Raw genomic sequence first — 18192 nt, forward strand, 5'->3', positions numbered from 1 at the left:
GTCAGTATACACACTCAAAGCGATCGCGGAAGGCATGGCTGTGTACACGCAAGCGTCTTATTTAGACTAGAGGTATCATTTTCGGCTGATTTGGGCTGTACACTCCTACACTTACTGCTGATGGGTTCGGCTAGTGCGGAGAGTAATCCGCTAACCAGTGTTAGATTGCCCTGATCGATCGACCATCTAATCATCTGTGCTGTAATTAACTAGGGCAACTATACCGCAAACTTCCATATAGCACGGATAAACGTACATTGACATCATGCATGGGCATATACCATGTATCAGGCAAATAGCCAAGGAAGGACAGCATGCAAGTAGATGCTTTTAAAGCATCTACTAGGCTTTGATCTCGTGCCCGAATACTTCGGCGACTTGCCCGACGAAATCCTGCATGGTTAGTTTGCTCAGAGACCACGCTAATCCGGACGCCGGCGCAGACGCTTCATAATGCCTTCCGGGTCGTAAGCGTCACTAGTTGACGCTCAATGGTCAGGCGGGCACGACTTACGCGCCAAAGGCGGTTCCATCCTCCACTGAGACAGACTTGTATGGGTGATGGGCAGTATACATGCGCCACCTGTCGATCTCTCAAACACTTTACGGCGGTGTCTATGACACTAGCGAAAATAGCGTTGAATGCCACGTCGCTGCTAGCACTTATGAATGATTGCTGTGTAAGTACCGAAGAACATGACGAAAGCCAAGAGCTTAATACCTTGGAGGCTGCCTGAGGAGCCTCAGGATCGCTGAACCGAGTTGATCTAATTCGCACATCGAGGTAAGTATGGGGTGTTCGACTAGCCTAAGCGGCAAAGGTGGATTATGCGTCAGATGTTAGTGCCGTTTTAGTGCCCGTTGAGTCGACGACACGTAGGATGCACTTGGACCGGACATTGAGAAAAGCCGCAGTGCCTACTGCATGTAAGGACTGTTCTTTTTCAAGTTGTCCGAAAGATCAAATCAAGGTTGAATTGAAGGGGAACAGCACCCTATTTGATCTTACCGATGTCAAAATCGAATGAAACCCGAAGATAGATTGAAAGAAACGATAAATTATTGATTCCATAATCATATTATTTCGATCTTTATTTAGACTGTATTCCATATTTGGCACTTAAATAAAGCAAGCGGACCTTTCAATATTACTGCAACCCAATCTTTCGTACCACAATCGCTGCAATGTCACATAAATCCGCCTCCCGTCTCCTCCTTGTGCGACCCCCACAGCAACCGTTTCACCCATCCTTCAGTCCTCCTACGTTCACCATCACTTGGGTTCTTAGTCTGCCTCTGCGCAGGAGTACGCTTTCCAGAGATCATGATTCCGTCGAGGATCATGATGCCAACGAACTGTGCCTATGCCAAGCTACTGCAGGTTACATCACATGCTCGACTGGCTCAACATCGCAAGTCGTGCTGGGTGGAGAAGATGTAAAGTTTGTCTACGGGATTTTCCTCTATCCCTGCCACACATGACCCCCACCGCACAAATTCGAGCTGCCGGACGTGGGCCCTGGGGAGGTCACTGTCCAGTTGGCACGCCTCCTGGATGTCGATGGATTTTCAGGATGGTATTATGAGGATGACAGCAAGTGGGACCCCTGGGTTGGCCCTTCTGTGCCGTTTGTAGACAGACAGACAGGGTCTTGCTGAAGATGACCACGACGTGCAGACGGGAAGCGAAAGGAGCAGGGGTCAGGAGGAGACTTCTATCGACTACGTCCAGCCCAATGATCATGCCATGCGTGTGCATGGTACGGACCCCAAGGCTTTTGCTACGGATTTCGGTGAGTGCATACGACTCCTCTCCATTAAAGATCCGCGCCATAACCGCAATCTCGTTCTCGCAATCACTTTGAGCCATATTCCGATCTGTCATGTATATATCGCATGAAGACGAATCAGGAATGGCCCCTACTTCATATCCGTGCTGTGACATCCAATAACTTCGAGTTCCAGTGCTTGAGAAGCCCATGATGACACAAACGGTTCACAGGCGATTCAGGATATCTAACATATATACTCTCAACGATCGTTACGTGTAAAAATCTCACGTTCCATCGGCGCTTCATCGGATAGGGATTTGTGGCACAGCGACTCCTGCAAACGAATGGGCATAATTTGGCTTCAGAGAATATGGCACCCCCGCGACTATGAATGTTGCGCAATCGCGAATGACTTTACAAATGCAGCCTCAATTGTGGATATCTTCATCGTGAAAGCTGGACTGTGCGCAATGTCATGGCTTCCACTCCCGTTAGCGTTCTCTCGTACCTGGCGCCCACGAGCAACACTCCGAAGCTGTCGGATTGTGCGCCCACTGTTCCTCATCTATAATAGTTCGGAGGCGCATCCAGCATGGCTTTCCTCCGCGAAATGCTCGAATATCTGGCCCCTACCACTAGAAGAGTACGCTCGTGCTTTGGTGTCCCACTACTTGGGGTCTGGGCATAACAATCCTCCTGGCTGTGAAGTATCCTCAGTGGGATATGTCTATAACATGTTCGCTGATAAAGCCCACTGTGCCAGGTCAAAGATACCGAAGCTCCTTGTACTTCCTTGCTACGCCGAGCTCACCTCTACACGCAAGTTCAGCGAATTCTGCAGGGGCTGCGTATCGTCCGTGCGTACTATACGTCCTCGCCTCAGCCTTATAAAATAGGCTGTTGGTTAGGCGGCCGTTACCAGCCAACAGACTCAGATGCCGAGGAACAGAATCCAGACTCCGATGCGATTCAGTAAGTGGACTCTCTGTCTGCCCGAGCGTTCTGACACAGTTGCCGGTCGGCGTTTTCAGTTCTGCTAATCGTCTTATCGCAATGTCAACTGCCACCTCAGACTAGAATCTGGCGATAGAAGCGGCAAGTGTGGCTTCTCAATCGACGTGACCAAGGTGCATACAGATTGCTGCCGTTATCAGCAGTCTTACGGGTATAAAATGGCTGCTCGCTACTAATACAGGTGAATAGAGTAGACTACCCTCTGCGACCTCCAGTCATGTCTGAGTTAGTTCAGGATGAGAAGCGCTCCCTTTCCTTGACCTTGCCTTTCGAAACAAGTCCGACTCAGTCTGATGTCGATCCACAAAAGGTGCTACGAAAGTTAGACTGGCATCTCTTGCCATTTCTGTCTCTTTTGTATCTCCTCGCGTATCTGTAAGCAGATGATATGTAACAGCATGGGGTAACTGATATCAACGCTTATTACGGACACTTCTTCCAGTGACAGGACGAATGTCGGTAAGCTCCTTTCGGAACCTCTGTCACCTCGTTTTCACGATACTGCCTAGGAAATGCCAAAATCGCAGGCCTGACTACCGATATAGGACTAACAGGCCTACAATTCAACCTGTGCTCAGCCATGTTTTTTGTACGGTCCATGATGCCTTGTGCGCAGCTTACTACTGAATGTACAAACATAAGGTGACCTATTGTGCATTTGAAGTTCCTTCGTAAGTGAGGTTGATTTTCTCATTTGGAGCTCATTGACAGTCTTTTGGGTACAGCAATGTGGCGTTGAAATTGCTAAGGCCTTCCCGCTGGAGTACGCTAATGATTCACCGCTTCATGTTCCATATGAAAGCTCACTTTAAAAATGACGTTTAGTTCCGACTATTATGTTCTGCTGGGGTATCATCATGGTATCAATGGCCTTTGTCAAAGACTTTGTAGGACTGTTGATGTGCGTTGACCTCTTCCGGCCGAGTTCTGAAGGTGCACTGATGGCGTTGATCAGAGTGCGATTGTTTCTTGGAGCAGCCGAGGTTCGGCTCGAGTTTGGAGTGAATGTCACGATGATGATGACCTCGTGCTACCGCAGTCCGGACTCCTGCCCGGTTTGGCCTTCTATATATGTCTCTGGTATCCCAGAGCTGCTCAGGCGCAACGACTAGCCATATTCGTATCGGCATGCACGGCATCAGGTGAGCATCGCTCTAATATCGCGTTCGCCTTCATTGCAGTACCAATGATATAGGCGCATTTGGAGGACTTCTGGCATATGGAATAGAAAGAATGTCTGGGTGCGCAGCTTTCCTAAGCATGGTCGACAATACGTGTTGACGGTCCGGTCATAGGACTGGTGGGTTGGCAGGCTGGTCTTGGATTGTGTGTGATTTATGACCATTTCCTAATGCGTGCTAATTGCATTGAGTCCCGCAGTTCCTGCTAGAAGGATTGAGTGAGTTGTAATGCTACTAGTTTGTTCAGTCTTACTCATCAATACACAGTAACAATTGTGGTCGCAGTTGGCGGATGGTGGTACATGGATGACGTTCGTATTTAATGTCACTTTTGCGACATCAAAGCTTACAGGTCCTCCAACAGTATCCGGAATCAGCATCGTTCCTGAGTGCGCGAGAGAGAGACTGGCTGGTGCAAGCTCTCAAAGAAGATACAGCATCATCGTCAAAGGCAATCAGATACGAATACCTCATGCAAGCCCTAAAGAACCCCTACTCCTATCTCCTCGCCAGTATAGAATTCTTGTGAGATTTCTGCAATCATGGCTCGGTATAACTCTGATGCTTGAATTCCTTCCAAATACCATGGCAGCATCATGATACCCTTGTTCGCATTTGCCCTGTTTCTGCCCACCATTATTGTTGGCCTAGGCTACTCCTCCCTTCACGCACAGCTTCTCACTGTACCCCCAAACATCTGTGGTTGCTTGGCTACGATTCTGTTTGGCATAGGGTCTGACCGACTTGGTGTCAGAGGGCCATTCGTTCTCGCGGGTTCCCTCTTGTCGCTCGTTGGGTACACCATCCTCTTGGCGACAACAGCTCCCACAGTGGGATATATCGGCACAATCATTGCTGCATGCGGCCTTTTCCCGTCTTCTGCCTGCTTGCTCGCATGGACCGGGGGAAACGCTGGAGGTGATATGAAGCGAGGCGCAATGCTGGCAATGCTGACAGGGCTCGGCAATCTGGGAGCGTAAGTAGTGCCCCGTCGTGTTGTTTTGTAGGCAACATTTAACAACTGTGTGCAGAATTGCGTCGTCATTCATCTATCGGCCTCAAGATAGTCCGAGATACCGGCCTGGTCATGCCACGAATATTGCATGCTCCAGTATGATGTACGTCATGCTTGGCATTTGAGTACTCTAATTCCTAATATGACATCGCTTGATCAATAGTGCGATCCTGAGTATTATTGCTATGTTCGTGTTCGCCCGCGCAAATAAACAGAAGCGTACTCGCTGTATTCAGGAAGGCCTCTCCGCGGACAATGCTGAAGACTACCGTGAACTCGGTGACAACTCACCCTTATACAGGTGCGATACAGTATGTTTCAAAGGCTAAGTGTGTATAATTGATACCGCAGTTCGCTAGCTACACTATATGAAGCGATGCCCGAGCTAGTTGGAAATGGATACTCCTTTGATATGCTCACAGATCCTGGTTGGATGGTGCTGAAATGAATCCTCGCAGCGATTCCCCGCGTGATAAGACAAATATACGAGATTCGGGTTTCGGATCCAAGGAGATTGGGACGTGAATAAATCATGTGTGAATGTTAGTAAATATCCTTTCAACTAAAATGAACTAACAGGGCGTCCGAATGAAACGCAATCACATCAATGCAGCGAAGGTAAACTTCACATCCCTTCTATTAACCTTAGTACGTCTAGATGAGCGGACACAGAATGAGCAGATTATAGCAGAGGCAGTAGGGTATCATCTGGATCAGTCACGACAAAGATTGATTGTGTCCAGTCCCTTGTACGTCCCAGAGTCCCAAGATTTCAGCAAAGGTGTCAAAGCTTCGCCTTCACTGTGGCTGAAGTGAGCTTCCCCTGCTTCCACATTTCCCGAGCACGGTCGCGCAAGAAACGGCGCAACAACTTCCCACTGGGGTTGCGCGGGATGACGTCGATCAACTCGACGCCAGCTGTAAGCTGCTTGTAGTGGACCTTGCCGCTCGCCACGTACTAAGTTAAGGAGGTTGAGCGTCAGTGTCTGCAAACTGCAGATAAATCGGCAAGTTCAGCTAACTGACCGTGATGAGTGCCGTCTTAATTCTTTGCGCCTCAGCGGGGTTCGCCTTGATGCGTTGCTGTGCGGCAGCGCTGGGGACCACGAACGCAAGCGGAAGGTCGCCATGGTAGTCGTCGTTGATCCCAACCACGCAGACGTCGGCTACGTCGGGGTGGTCGAGCAGGAAGCCCTCGAGCTCAGCCGGGGCCACTGGCGGACGATACGTCAGTTTCCTACGCGCTCGCATACCATGACCAATGAACGCACCTTGGAAGCCTTTCACCTTCAACAACTCCTGCACAGCCAATCCCGCCAGGACATTGGCTTGCCACGAAGCGAGCATACCGTACTGACCTTGATACGATCGACGACGAACAGCTCACCCTCATCGTTGAAGACAACCTCATCGCCGGTGTGCACCCATCCATCGATGAACGTCTCCCGCGTCCTGTCAAGCTGAGCAATGAGCGTCCGCTACAGGAATACGCCCGCAGTGGCACTCACGCCTTTTCGTTCTTGAAATACCCTGAGGCCATAGATGGACCTGTAACAATGAGGTGTCCAGGCTCGTTCCGTGCGGCAAGGGTTCCATCTGGCCGCAGGACACGCGCGGTCGTTCCCGGGATGAGCACTCCAGAGCTTCCCGGAGTACCAATCTTCTTGTCATGTCGTGGCATGGCGACAATGACGGCTGTCTCCGTCATGCCTGAGAACGAGGATTGAGTGGGAGACGGCAAGACAGAGGACTCCGGAGTACTGACCGAAGCCCTGGGCAATCGAGACACTGGGGAGCACCTCCGAGAGCTTCTCCGTAATCTCTCCGGAGAGCGGCGCTGCACCTGAGACGATCACACGAAGAGAGCTGAGATCGTGCTTCTTGACCTCTGGGTGCTGTAGGTAACGTGTCAAAATCTCGCACGTAAGCGTTTCTGCAATGTATAGAGTCGCTTGCCTTGCACAGAAGAAGCATCATGGGCGGCACAAACCTATCGAAAGGGCATGGATTGCTCAACATGAAGAGCTCATACTCAAGTCACAACGCACGGAGCATAATTGATGCGATATCGCTCAATGCTTTTGAGCATGTTAACGAAGTCGAACTTGGGAACGACTACGATGGACATCTGGCGATGACCGGTCAGAATGTCGCACACTATGAAAGAACTAACGAGAGCACGCACGCCATAGAACAGTCCAAAGTGCAAAATATACACCAGGCCATACACATCTGATATCAAAAACGTTCATACTGACCCATTTTGGAGGGGAATGAGTATCTCGCTTACGGTAGAAGGGAAGCACTGTGAACGACAAATAGTGGGTTAGAGTACGAGACAGCGTTCATGAAACTTACTCACCAGCAATGGATACATCCCCCGGTCGGTAAGTCTTCGCCTCGCAAGGCTTGGGATCTGCGTTTGCGTACGTCGCGATTTGCACAATATTCGCGATGAGCGAGTAGTGTGAGATTGCGACAGCCTAGCATCGTTCGCCGATTATGAGCGCCTAGTACTCGAGAACTATGGACGCCGGGGGCAGGCTGATCTTTGGCAGTCCTGTTGTCCCACTCGAGAAGCACAAGAACGCGAGCTTAGTGCGCGCCTCGCCTGGGGCAAGCTTTCTTTCTGTGAACTTGCATCCTGCCTTCTTACCCTCTGCGATCAGCTGCGGAACGGTCGTGTGTGTTGGTGTCCCGGTTGTAGTACTTGGAAGCGCATCCAGCAGGACGATACGCTCCGACGTGATGCCCGCAGTACGTGCGGCAGCGAGCGCAACAGGGTAGATAGATGGATGCGCAAAGATCAGTTTTGTACTGGTTGTTTTGAGCTGATGCACAAGCTCATCGGCGGTATAGGAAGGGTTGGCGGGGCTGGGTAGGACATCGAGGTGAGAGCAAGCTTTACGAGAATCGAAGGCATGGCTTTACGTGACTGTCGCACCCAATCTGTGCAGTGCCCTATAGATGAATTATCAGCTATAGTAGAGAGATGAGACGCGCGGACTGTACCAGATCATCACCGGCCAGACTAGATGACAGTGAGTTCTGATAGTACTGCCAGCGTAGTAGAAGACCACTCACAGATGTGATTGGGGCTGAATATGCAGACTCGTAGGCATGACTATGAGCCAGATGGACTCTGTTGACGTCGAGATGACATACCAACGTCATTAACGCCTGTCCAGGTGGGGTCAGATAGACACAAACAGGAACTGACAATTTGTATAGGTACCAATATTGAAGCGAGATCCAAGCCCAGTGGCAAGAGCTTGCGTGTTGGCACGGATCTGTAAGAGATGTCAACATAACGTTGACGATTGTCAACCTATGCGCCAGGACATTCTACAAAGAGGTTCGGGACAGCACAAGACGCAGTCTCCAGGAAGAGTGGCTGCCGAACAGGGCGCACAGTGTAGTTGACGTAGCCCATCGCTGTCATTCTGGACAATTCACTAGCACAGTTCAATGTATAACCCTCGGGGGAAAGTCACGGCCGAGCGATTAATCTTCGATACATCTTCAGACAGAAGCGAATTGAGCCCATAGTCGCTTCCTTGCACAAAATGTCATGAACCCATCCTGTCAAAGTGTACTCATGATAGACGATTTGACTGTCGCTTTCTCGGAACACACGATCATGATCTGCCAGCAACTGGCGCTCATGCGCTCACCACTGATAGTCCGAATAGTGCGGATAACGGGTTGTTTCATATCATAGAGCACTCACCTCGTCGACCCCAATTTTCCTTCCAGTTGCGTCCTCGATCAGCCACGGCGTGCTTTTGTTGGCAGTGGGTCTGCTCGGATGACGGTAGTCAAGCATGAATTGCACCAGCGTCATGTTGTCCGGAATGGGAGGAAGCGGGCCTCCTGCACCGTGAATCTCGGACATTGTTCGGTTCTGAAACGGGAGTAAAGACTGCAAAAGAGAAAGGAGGGTACGTGTAGATATGCAGGCTGCAAGAGGTAGACACTGAACGACTGATGAATAGAGGCGGGGTGCCTAGAGGGTGCCAGCACTACCTATCCGGGAGTGTCGGCATCGTTCCTTCCGGGCCAGGCTGCCTTGTCGCGACCAGGAACATGCTGCTGGATAACCTATTTACACGCCGCCAGAACCGAAGAGCATCAGGGCTGATCAGTTTGATTGCAGATCAAATTGAGTACCCCGCACCGCTAGTTGTGCAACGCCCCGATCGTCCAGCAACGTCTGTCGGACATCGAACATTATCGTGAAGTAAGTGATGAGAAGTAATAGTCGGTTACAGTCACTAGACATCGTGTCTGTGAAGTCTGACAATAGACGCTGCCCAAGAGGTAGATCTCACTTCCCCTTATGGTAAGTGCGACAACATGCTGAGGAGCGAGCAAGCGCTAGTATCTCGTCATTGACCTTTGTTCCATGAAGCCTACGACTTATGACACTCACTCGGCGGCGAGACTCAACACAGAAGTGCTTGACTCACGAGCGGACAACTGTGCCTGCCATGCCAATCACACTGTTCGGCCCTTGAAGCTAAAGCGATTTCTGATCCTCCTAACATGCAGATGGCGATCCACCATCGACATGCAAAGCTGGTCGGTCGGTGTCAAGCTATTTCAAAAATGAAATGACATAAAGCACTACAATGTCTCTAAGCAAGGTGGCGGGGCTGCTCATTGTTATAATAGCTGAAGAAACGCTTCGTCTCAAATCACCTACCTGCGGCTGCCAACTACAACACACCCAACTACCCAATCTCCGCCCCCCTCCGCCCCCCCTCCCCCTATCAGCCTGAAGCATGGTAGCATCTCCCGAGTCGCACATTGCTGACATGCGGACAATGCTAGCGAAGTTGAGCGCAGGCCTCCCGGTGCGCCATCGCCCAGAAGACTCTCTAATCGTCCCCAGACGCGACGGAGACGTGGTTCTAGTCACTGGTACCACGGGTAGCCTGGGTTGCCACCTACTCGAGGCGCTGTCTTTGACGCCCACAGTCCACCGTATCTATGCACTCAATCGCGCATCCAAAGACGGAACGCCACTCTATGTTAGGCAGAAGGCGGCGCTGATCGAGCGCGCGATTGACGCGCGAATCCTGAATCTTCAGAAAGTGGTATTGATAGAAGGCGATCTCAACCACCCTACCTGGGGCCTTACTGAAGGCACTTTTGAGGAGGTGAGTCTGCCCTTGGCTACACGAAACCACTCCCGGATTAATACAATGGGATGCTAGTTGCATGAAAGTGTTACCCATATTGTTCACAACGGTGCCTATTGGTCTAGCGCATTCCTAGTCGCTTTACTTACATGCAGATCTGCCACCTGTAGCGTGGCGCGTCGACCTAGTTGCGGACCTAGACGCCTTCGAACCGGTCTTGCGTGGCCTGCGGCGGCTCATCGACTGGTCGCTTAGTTCGCCTTTACCAATCCCACCTCGTATACTGTTTGTCGGCTCATGTAGTGTTCTACAAAGTATGTTCTCATCTAGATAGTGAGCACCCACGCTGACCTCACTGCGACCTACCAGAGGCACCTCGCGACAAGTCCATTGCGGAGACCGTCGTCGACATATCTGCTGCCACGTACAGCGGCTACTCCATGTCAAAGTGGATTGCCGAACACTTGTTGCTTGCTGCGGCGAACGCTTCCGGACTTGATCCTCTTATTGTCCGTGTCGGACAGCTTTCCGGCGGGCCGGGCGGTGCATGGGCCGCAAACGAATGGTTTCCCCTCATGGTGCAGAGCGCGCCTTACCTCGGTTGCTTCACGGCCGACCCACGGGTGCGGCTCTCATTTCCGGCTCTCATTCATCACGCTTACATCTGCACACTTTTGACATGCAGCCTGTGGACTTCCTCCCTTTCGACGTCGGCGCAGCTGCGCTTGTCGACATGCTCGACGCCTCGAGCCCAACGCACATTGCGCACCTCGTTCACCCGCGTCCCACATCCTGGAACGCAATTGCCGGGCCCATCGCCGCGGCGCTGGGCGTTGAGCTCGTGCCGTTCGCCGAGTGGCACGCACGCCTCGAGGCGGCGCCGAGCGTCCGCGAGCTGCGCGCCCGGCGGCTGCTCCCGTGGTTTCGTGGACAGGCCCTGCGAATGTCGTCGAGCCCAAATGCGATGGGTTGGCCGGGGATGGATACCACATACGCTGTTCGAGCATCGCGCACGCTCGCGGATCCGGCATTAAGGCAGCTGGGGGAGGAGGATGTGCGTAGATGGCTCTTGTACTGGCGTCGGGTCGGCCGTTTGCCATTATGTGGTCAAGAGACGTCGCGGTTATAGACCTGGCTGCCCTCTCTTTCTCTTTTCTTGATCTGCTTTGCAATAATACCATCCAGGAAACCGTATACAATGCAATGCACCGTACGAAGACAGCCTCGGAGCAGGTGCTATTAGGCAATCTAGGATCAATGCTACACCGTCAACGTTCTTGTGCATCTACTATCCGCGAGCAGATCGAACCAACTACCCTGAGGGTGCCCACCAGTCATCACGTTGCATATGCATCCTGTCGTCTGATCCCCCGTTATCCTGACGACATTACTGAGATTCAAGGCAGACTCCGTTGTCAGCACGGCGCATAATGGTACTGGCCAATACAGCATAAGAGTATCAGCTTACAACATAATACTGTCTATGATTGTCGGGCTCAACGTCACCTGTACGACGAGGTCTCCTTGTCATCTCCACATTTCGTATCCCGCCCGGCCGTCGTTTGTTGATATGCTTCTTTTCGTCTTCGTCTGCACGGAGCGATTGGACGTAACACTCCTGCGTGAAGTGGGTATCAAACTAGGTGGCTTCACGGGCGTGATTGTGGGCCGATGTGAATGCGTGATCTTTGATAACCACGACCGCACGCTCGCAGCTTTGGAGGGCACGATCGTCTGCCAGGAGCCTGTCAAAGCATCATCAATCGTACTTCCCTCATCCTAATCTATGTCGCTTACTCGAGCTACCGCTCTTTACACTGCGAGGCGCATAAGAGGTCGTCGTGCCGCTGGAACCGTACGTGCGGCCAGTCTTGTAACGTTTTTCGTCATGAACCGATTGTATTCTGATAATCAGAGATGTAAGCGGGATCAAGTGCGTAGCAGACGTACCCGGTTAGAGAGCGCTTGAGATGTGGGGACATAGGGCCTTGTAACTGGTCTCGCTATGGTTCTCTGCGCTACAGGTGCTCGGCGCGTGCGTTGTCCACCTTGGGGGCCATTGTGGTGCGAGAAAATCAAAAAGTTGTTGATCTGGATGTTGAATTCCAGCTTCACAGGGAACATCATCATAAAAGACGTTGGAGTTAGGGCGCAGCAGTCTCATGCAGAGAGGGGCTGAGGGGAGGGCTCCGTCCAAACGCGATGTTCAACTTGGGGAGGCAGTTGCTCGGGGATATTAACGCGCCTTCTCTCACGCTTATCGGGCCATGCTTTTGAAGAAGCCTTGATAATGAGCAAGTGTCAGCAGACCGGACGCAAATCCCTGCGACATTACTGGAAACAGACTCAGGAGGTTACATCGTCCTGAAGCATCCCGCCTTCATACTGATGAATCGAACCGAGGCGACCTTGCGCGTGTGAAGTAGATCATTGAGCAGCATATTACGCATGCCACCTCAGTCGTCAGGTTCTGGTGGGATTCACGCGATGATCTTATTCTCTCGGAAAGAGGAACAGCTCAAGAGCGACACCGCAGGATCTCTCATGCTGTGGCTTAATGCCTGAGCGTGAGGCCTGGCGGCTTGGTCGAGCTAGAACGTCTAGCGTATGACCCGCGAAATCACTTCGTATACAGCAACGTATTGATGCGATGACATTGAGCGACACATCTGTGTATCAACACGTAAGTAGTTCTAAGAATCCAGTTGTGGTAAAGGGATAACGGACCGACGGACAATCTTAGTGGCTCATCAGCTGCTTCTGTTCCAGATTGACGCATCCTTTACGGGCCTCATGATAGTCAGTAATAAGCCTTGAAGGACGACAGAATGAGGGACTCACCAACCCACGCGGATTAAACAAGGGATTGGGCCACCATAAGTCAGCGGAGCATAACGAAATCAGCGGTATGTTGCGCGATCGAACGAAGACATCAAACCACACTCGATGAAACAATTGATGTATGACTGCTGGTTCATTAATTGATACAAGGAATGGAGCATTATGGTATATGAGTCATATAACTGGAAGCATTACGAGTTCGTGTGTCCATGCGAAAGCCGTGTAAAGATCATGAAGACAAGCCAGCTGTGACTATTCTGGAGGATCTGCGGAAGAAGAATGAAATAATGATAGAACACGCGCAACACACGCCGTTCAACGCCACCTTCAACACCTATCATCACACTACCGGCTATGCGAGCACCGTCTGTGCCAGGCGGATCGCATGGTCCATTCGCTCTCGCGTTGTCTTCATCTGCCAAGACGGATAGGACTGGTATCCCATCGCACCACACATACTGACGAGCCACTGCTCCAGCAGCTGGCACGTCCACTGTACGCCGCGCTGTCGGCGTCCTAGCAGGAGGATATTCGCGATGTCATAAGGATCGTCCTTTTGGTAGCGTACGAGTTTCAGAGCAATGGCCCAGCTCCAGCTAACGCCAACGAGAACAAGCCCGGAAGATGTGTAGATGGTGTTAATGCGCATGTTCTGCTCACTGACCGCATCTGTGTAGATGGGGTCATAAAGGTTTCCGTATGCACTATGGAGATCAAGACGACAGGCCACCGTAAGTAAGCGACAAATATTCCAAGGAATCGGCTCAGCTCACTCTGTGGACATGGGAAGCGCGACGTCTGCACAAGCGTTCATCCAATCTGCGCCTAACCCAAACTTAGACGCGGTTGCAGATATACATGCCTGAAGTCGAGCTCCAGCATCGTAAACCCCAAGACGCTGCCATTCGAGGACAAAGGAGCGGTGATTGTAGTCCACGTCACGCGTGCTGGGCCTGCATCCCAGTCGTGGATGAAGTACCATTATAGCGCCACCGTGAACAACAAGGCGCACTTGGCGTCCGAAGCACTTGAGTAGTCGCCGAGACAAGTCGTGGAGAACAGTTTGCAGCAGTTGGCGGGTGAGCATGACATCATTGTGTGCTTTCACGGCGCGCGTTGATGTCGAGGACGTGGTGCGAGAGTGCAACGACATGCAAGACATGCAGAACAAGGAGAATCAGGGCCAAATAGAGGAAACACCGACGCTGGCGACCGAAGGCGGGGGAGCGGGGAGGACATGAGGTTGAATATATGGGCAGCAGCGAGGTTATATGTGCAGAGGCTGACTTCGTGAGAAATGAAGCCTTTTCGCTTTGACCAGCGCCTGTGGCAGATGCTCCTAGCGACAAGCGCGCCCGCGCCATCAACGTTTGTCCACCGCGCCGTTTCAACGTGCATCACGCATGTCTTGCTATACCACCACAGATGAGCACAGCATCCTGCTATCGTACTTACCAGCAGCGGCATTCAACAACCGTCTTAATTCGATTCGGGACAGCATAGCAAGTATTGAGGCAGGAATTGGGGCTGTTCCATTCCATCTCATAATTGTGTACGCCTGTGGGCGGATGCGATTCCTGCAGTTGGTCATGGGTTCCCACAGCCCAACCTGATTGGCCGTGGCTGAATATAGCATTAATAGAACCACGATATCAGCGAGCTCCTATCGATTCATGAAAGACAGACAATTGTGTTTTTGTTCGCTTTGTAGGCTTCCAGACAAGGAGCATACCAAAGCTAAATCTATCATGCTACTCGTCGCTTTGTCCACACAGTATCCGCAAAGATCATCGCCAACTAAGCCACATATTTGTACATCGTAGCCCAGCCTCCAAATAGAATGTTATTCACAGGTATCTCAGCGCAGCAAGTGCGCAGACCTTCCGATTGCAGTTTTTGGCAGAAGCGACTGCGGTGGCCTCCCGCGCAATTAGCACAGCATTCGACGGATAGGGGCAGGCTCACCGCAGTTGCGATCTCATTCGGCTATGCGGCGGCACATCAGTACAGGGCTTCGACGCCAGAAGAACAGTTCCGCTGCATACGTACCGCAAACCTATACTTATGCCAATGAGCGCAACACTCTGCAGAGTTGCATTCTGCGCTAGCTGTGCGGAACGAGTACACAGATCACCTGTCAGCGGCATCTACTCGCTATGACACAATCAAACATATACAGAGCACGCCAGGTCAAGTCGAAGAGCACATCAAAAAGACAATAGCAAAGCTGTGTCCTCATTACAGCCAGCATCGCCAGATGAAGAAAGTCTGATGTCCTACACAGCTTACAAAATAGCGCCCTTTCTCCTACGGCCAGGAAAGTTTGTTGGCAACAATGACGTACCGCAGCTGTAGCGCACGATTTAATGTGTTCGCCTTGTCGTCGTCCCCACGTGAGGTGGAAGCTCGCGGTCGAGTTACAACTCGATGTCCGTCTTAGGTATAGCTCGCTTGGTGCAGAAGGAAGGCTATAATGGCACTCCTATAAGGCAAGCTGGCCACAAGAAACCTGTCCCAAGACTCTCAATGGTTAGTGTGGGCCGACTCCAGATCGACATTGGCCGGTGTAACAGCTAGCCTTCGACCATTCCTCTTGATGCTGGACCCAGAGAGGTAGAGAAAGAAACACAGTATCCGACGTGAAAGTGGAGTTTGGGCTAGTTTGGGTAGCAGCAGACAAGTTGTCGCATACTCGGATCCCATTTCCGCGGTGGTGGGGTGTGGATATGGTGGGTCTGAGTACGAGACGACGGACAAGAGGGAATTGCTCGGCGTAAATAACTTCCGTAAGCGCTGGCAGTGGCAACGACGCGAGTAATCACGTGAACCACACGATGCGCAAGGGCTACATCGCGATTGAAAATATGTTCAGTCCAGCTGTCTATTGCAGGCATGCGTGCACTTGGATAAATCACAATAGAGATGTGATTTACTTGTCTCCACCGGCTGTATCAGATGGCCCCTCAACAACTTCGACTGGATGCCGCTTCCGCCATTCGTTGAGGCCTTTTTGGAATGTACGCTCATCCAGGCCATTTGGAGCAAGGCAGAATGTTACCCCTGATAGAGCGTCGATAAGTATGATGTAGGAGAAAACAAAGCGCCAGTGTCCACTGACCTAGGGACTCGACCTCGCGATTCCTGCTCTCGTCGTCGAAGAACAGCTGCGCACTCATGGTGAGTTCATCGTGGAATGGGAGTACACGGCCCACTTACCATCTCAGAGTAAGGGAGATCCGTCTTGTCATGTAGCTTCTTGAAGTGAGTGATCTTGGATCCTAACGGCATGAGCAGAAGTCGCAGGTATGAGCAGAGTTCAGACAGGGAGACTACTGAACATAGGCACCAGGGTATATTTCTTGTTGATCGAAGAACTTGATCGCCGGAGTTGGTGAACCGTGCTTGTCTCCTGCTTTAGGCGGGACTAAGAGCAATCCAAGTGCCTGTCGGGCTCTGTAATCGTGCATGAATACCACGCGGGCAATGTTGACATCACCAGAAGGACGTACAGCGATGGTGCTCCCGTACGCGAGCAGGCTGCAACAATAACCCCTGCTGCACGCAAGCGGTGCAAGATCTCTGGCACGTCGTGGTAAAAGGCGATTTCATGGTTGTGTCTGTCGAGTGTCAGTGCGCAAGCGGAGATAAAGGCAGTAGCTCACCTATCCCGGACACAGTTCACGGTATTATTGTCCCGACGGAACGGTGCTGGAATCCACGCGTCTTAGACCATCCGCGATGACCACGATTGAGCGAGGGCGTACGCGTGACATGGGTATCTATCCATAGATCCCACAGAGTGTAGCTGCCCTAGGGTAAACACGATTAGCAGAATTGCATGAGCATTTTCAAAATAGTAAGGATGATGGGTAGAGCGTACTCAAGATCTAATGCAATGAGTTTGGGCAAGCGGCTGGACATGGTGGATCGAGGGCAAGTGAACAAGCGCCGAAGATCTTGTTCCGCTACCGCGACCACGAGGCTCTCAACCTCCCGCCCTCAAACGCGGTACCGCTAGATGGACGCGACGACCTTAGAAACAGACGCGAATATGCCTAGAGAGAGATCTTCAAGTCGTCCTGTCAAGAGAGTCAAACCTGAATCGCGTTCCCGGTCTCGGTCTCCCAGCATTGTCGAGGTTAGCCCGCCGCACAAGAAACCAAGAGTGTCACCCGAGGCAGAAGAGCAAGACACAGATGAGGAGCATTGTAGCATTTGCTTACAACCAATCGCAGACCGGACGGTCGTTCCAACTTGCTCTCATGAGTTCTGCTTCGAGTGTCTCCTTATTTGGACAGGTAAGCTCATCTTTGAGCTGTTACACTCCATTCCGACTACGCGGGCGCACTAGCCACGGCTGCGTCCATGCCGAAAACGCATACTCACACGTGTGTGTCCCAGAACAATCCCGGCGTTGTCCACTATGCTCTCAGGGGATCGGCGACTACCTGATTCATCATATACGCTCTAAGTATGATTACCAAAAGCATTACCTGCCTCCCCTACGTGCGTCTCCCCGCTCTCTAGGCCTCGTACTAGACGCGCAGCGAGACGCAAGGAGGAGGGCCCAGACGAGGCGGGAGCGCGAGTGGGGTAGACGCCGACGGCAGGAGCAAGAGCAGGCGGACGAGCTAGAAAAGGCGATCGAAACACGCCGATGGGTTTATCACCATCACCTATATGCAAAGGTATGTGATCTGAGGGCAAGCAATTGGTGTGTCCTCACCCTTGCGGGACGCTCGGCTGGTGGAGGACATTTTGAATATACAAATGTTTATATGTCATACCCAGCATGTCGCGTCGAATCGTTACACGCGTTACCGTCCGTTTCCCACTCCGGCTCAGTTCTCCGCCTCTCCCGACCTCGTCAGCCGTGCCACTGTTTTTCTGCGGCGCGAATTACGGGTGTGGTCAGGTCTTGATGTCGAGGTAAGCTCATGCCTGTATTTAATACTACTTTTATTCTCCTATCACCCTCGTGGGTTCAAAAACCTGACGTTGAAGGCCTCTCTCGAGTTGGCAATTTACCCTTTTTTCATGCACGCAATATGTCCATGCGAGTATTAGTCGTCATTGCTGTCTAGCCGAGCTCTCGGTCGTTTTGTCTGACTGCGCCGCTCGATGTTACGTCTGCTGCTCTATCCTATATGCACATGATTTAAGGGCTCCAGCTGACTTTCCTCTTCGGTTTTGTGCGGTTGCGTCGGTGACAATGTATCTTAATG

At 51.6% G+C, this 18192-nt stretch overlaps 7 protein-coding genes across 7 annotated transcripts; 3 read left to right on the forward strand and 4 right to left on the reverse strand.

Moving 5' to 3' along the window:
* Nucleotides 1-1188: 1188 nt before the first annotated feature.
* Nucleotides 1189-1981, reverse strand: POSPLADRAFT_1046109 (hypothetical protein; the record flags this gene model as incomplete). The annotated part of the gene is made up of 2 exons (XM_024478948.1): nt 1189-1362; nt 1643-1981. The coding sequence occupies 2 exons, from the start codon at nt 1979-1981 to the stop codon at nt 1189-1191; spliced, it is 513 nt and encodes a 170-aa protein (XP_024339488.1).
* A 1022-nt stretch (nt 1982-3003) lies between these two features.
* On the forward strand, nt 3004-5311 carry POSPLADRAFT_1142089 (hypothetical protein; the record flags this gene model as incomplete). Its single annotated transcript, XM_024485382.1, has 16 exons — nt 3004-3161; nt 3229-3245; nt 3296-3375; nt 3429-3457; nt 3512-3549; nt 3612-3687; nt 3742-3769; nt 3826-3928; nt 3982-4027; nt 4082-4112; nt 4167-4185; nt 4235-4278; nt 4332-4492; nt 4560-4943; nt 4999-5085; nt 5146-5311. 16 exons carry the CDS (start codon nt 3004-3006, stop codon nt 5309-5311), a joined length of 1467 nt encoding a protein of 488 aa, XP_024339489.1.
* A 455-nt stretch (nt 5312-5766) lies between these two features.
* On the reverse strand, nt 5767-8877 carry POSPLADRAFT_1141663 (hypothetical protein; the record flags this gene model as incomplete). The annotated part of the gene is made up of 14 exons (XM_024485326.1): nt 5767-5940; nt 6009-6196; nt 6254-6281; nt 6341-6434; nt 6491-6692; nt 6748-6898; nt 7024-7110; nt 7168-7214; nt 7345-7465; nt 7508-7884; nt 7990-8013; nt 8067-8093; nt 8203-8272; nt 8713-8877. 14 exons carry the CDS (start codon nt 8875-8877, stop codon nt 5767-5769), a joined length of 1755 nt encoding a protein of 584 aa, XP_024339490.1.
* An 889-nt stretch (nt 8878-9766) lies between these two features.
* POSPLADRAFT_1141442 (hypothetical protein) lies at nt 9767-11909 on the forward strand (the record flags this gene model as incomplete). The annotated part of the gene is made up of 5 exons (XM_024485303.1): nt 9767-10144; nt 10263-10440; nt 10496-10749; nt 10812-11180; nt 11529-11909. 5 exons carry the CDS (start codon nt 9767-9769, stop codon nt 11907-11909), a joined length of 1560 nt encoding a protein of 519 aa, XP_024339491.1.
* Nucleotides 11910-13319: 1410 nt separating this feature from the next.
* Nucleotides 13320-14120, reverse strand: POSPLADRAFT_1046111 (hypothetical protein; the record flags this gene model as incomplete). The annotated part of the gene is made up of 2 exons (XM_024478949.1): nt 13320-13671; nt 13741-14120. The coding sequence occupies 2 exons, from the start codon at nt 14118-14120 to the stop codon at nt 13320-13322; spliced, it is 732 nt and encodes a 243-aa protein (XP_024339492.1).
* A 1776-nt stretch (nt 14121-15896) lies between these two features.
* On the reverse strand, nt 15897-16888 carry POSPLADRAFT_1141524 (hypothetical protein; the record flags this gene model as incomplete). Its single annotated transcript, XM_024485311.1, has 8 exons — nt 15897-16027; nt 16086-16131; nt 16184-16245; nt 16314-16420; nt 16477-16584; nt 16630-16675; nt 16732-16772; nt 16848-16888. The coding sequence occupies 8 exons, from the start codon at nt 16886-16888 to the stop codon at nt 15897-15899; spliced, it is 582 nt and encodes a 193-aa protein (XP_024339493.1).
* A 130-nt stretch (nt 16889-17018) lies between these two features.
* Nucleotides 17019-18076, forward strand: POSPLADRAFT_1046113 (hypothetical protein; the record flags this gene model as incomplete). Its single annotated transcript, XM_024478950.1, has 4 exons — nt 17019-17265; nt 17369-17655; nt 17759-17896; nt 18035-18076. The coding sequence occupies 4 exons, from the start codon at nt 17019-17021 to the stop codon at nt 18074-18076; spliced, it is 714 nt and encodes a 237-aa protein (XP_024339494.1).
* Nucleotides 18077-18192: the final 116 nt, after the last annotated feature.

The sequence above is a fragment of the Postia placenta genome, assembly GCF_002117355.1.
Source record: "Postia placenta MAD-698-R-SB12 unplaced genomic scaffold POSPLAscaffold_6, whole genome shotgun sequence".
Lineage (NCBI taxonomy): Eukaryota > Fungi > Basidiomycota > Agaricomycetes > Polyporales > Adustoporiaceae > Rhodonia > Rhodonia placenta.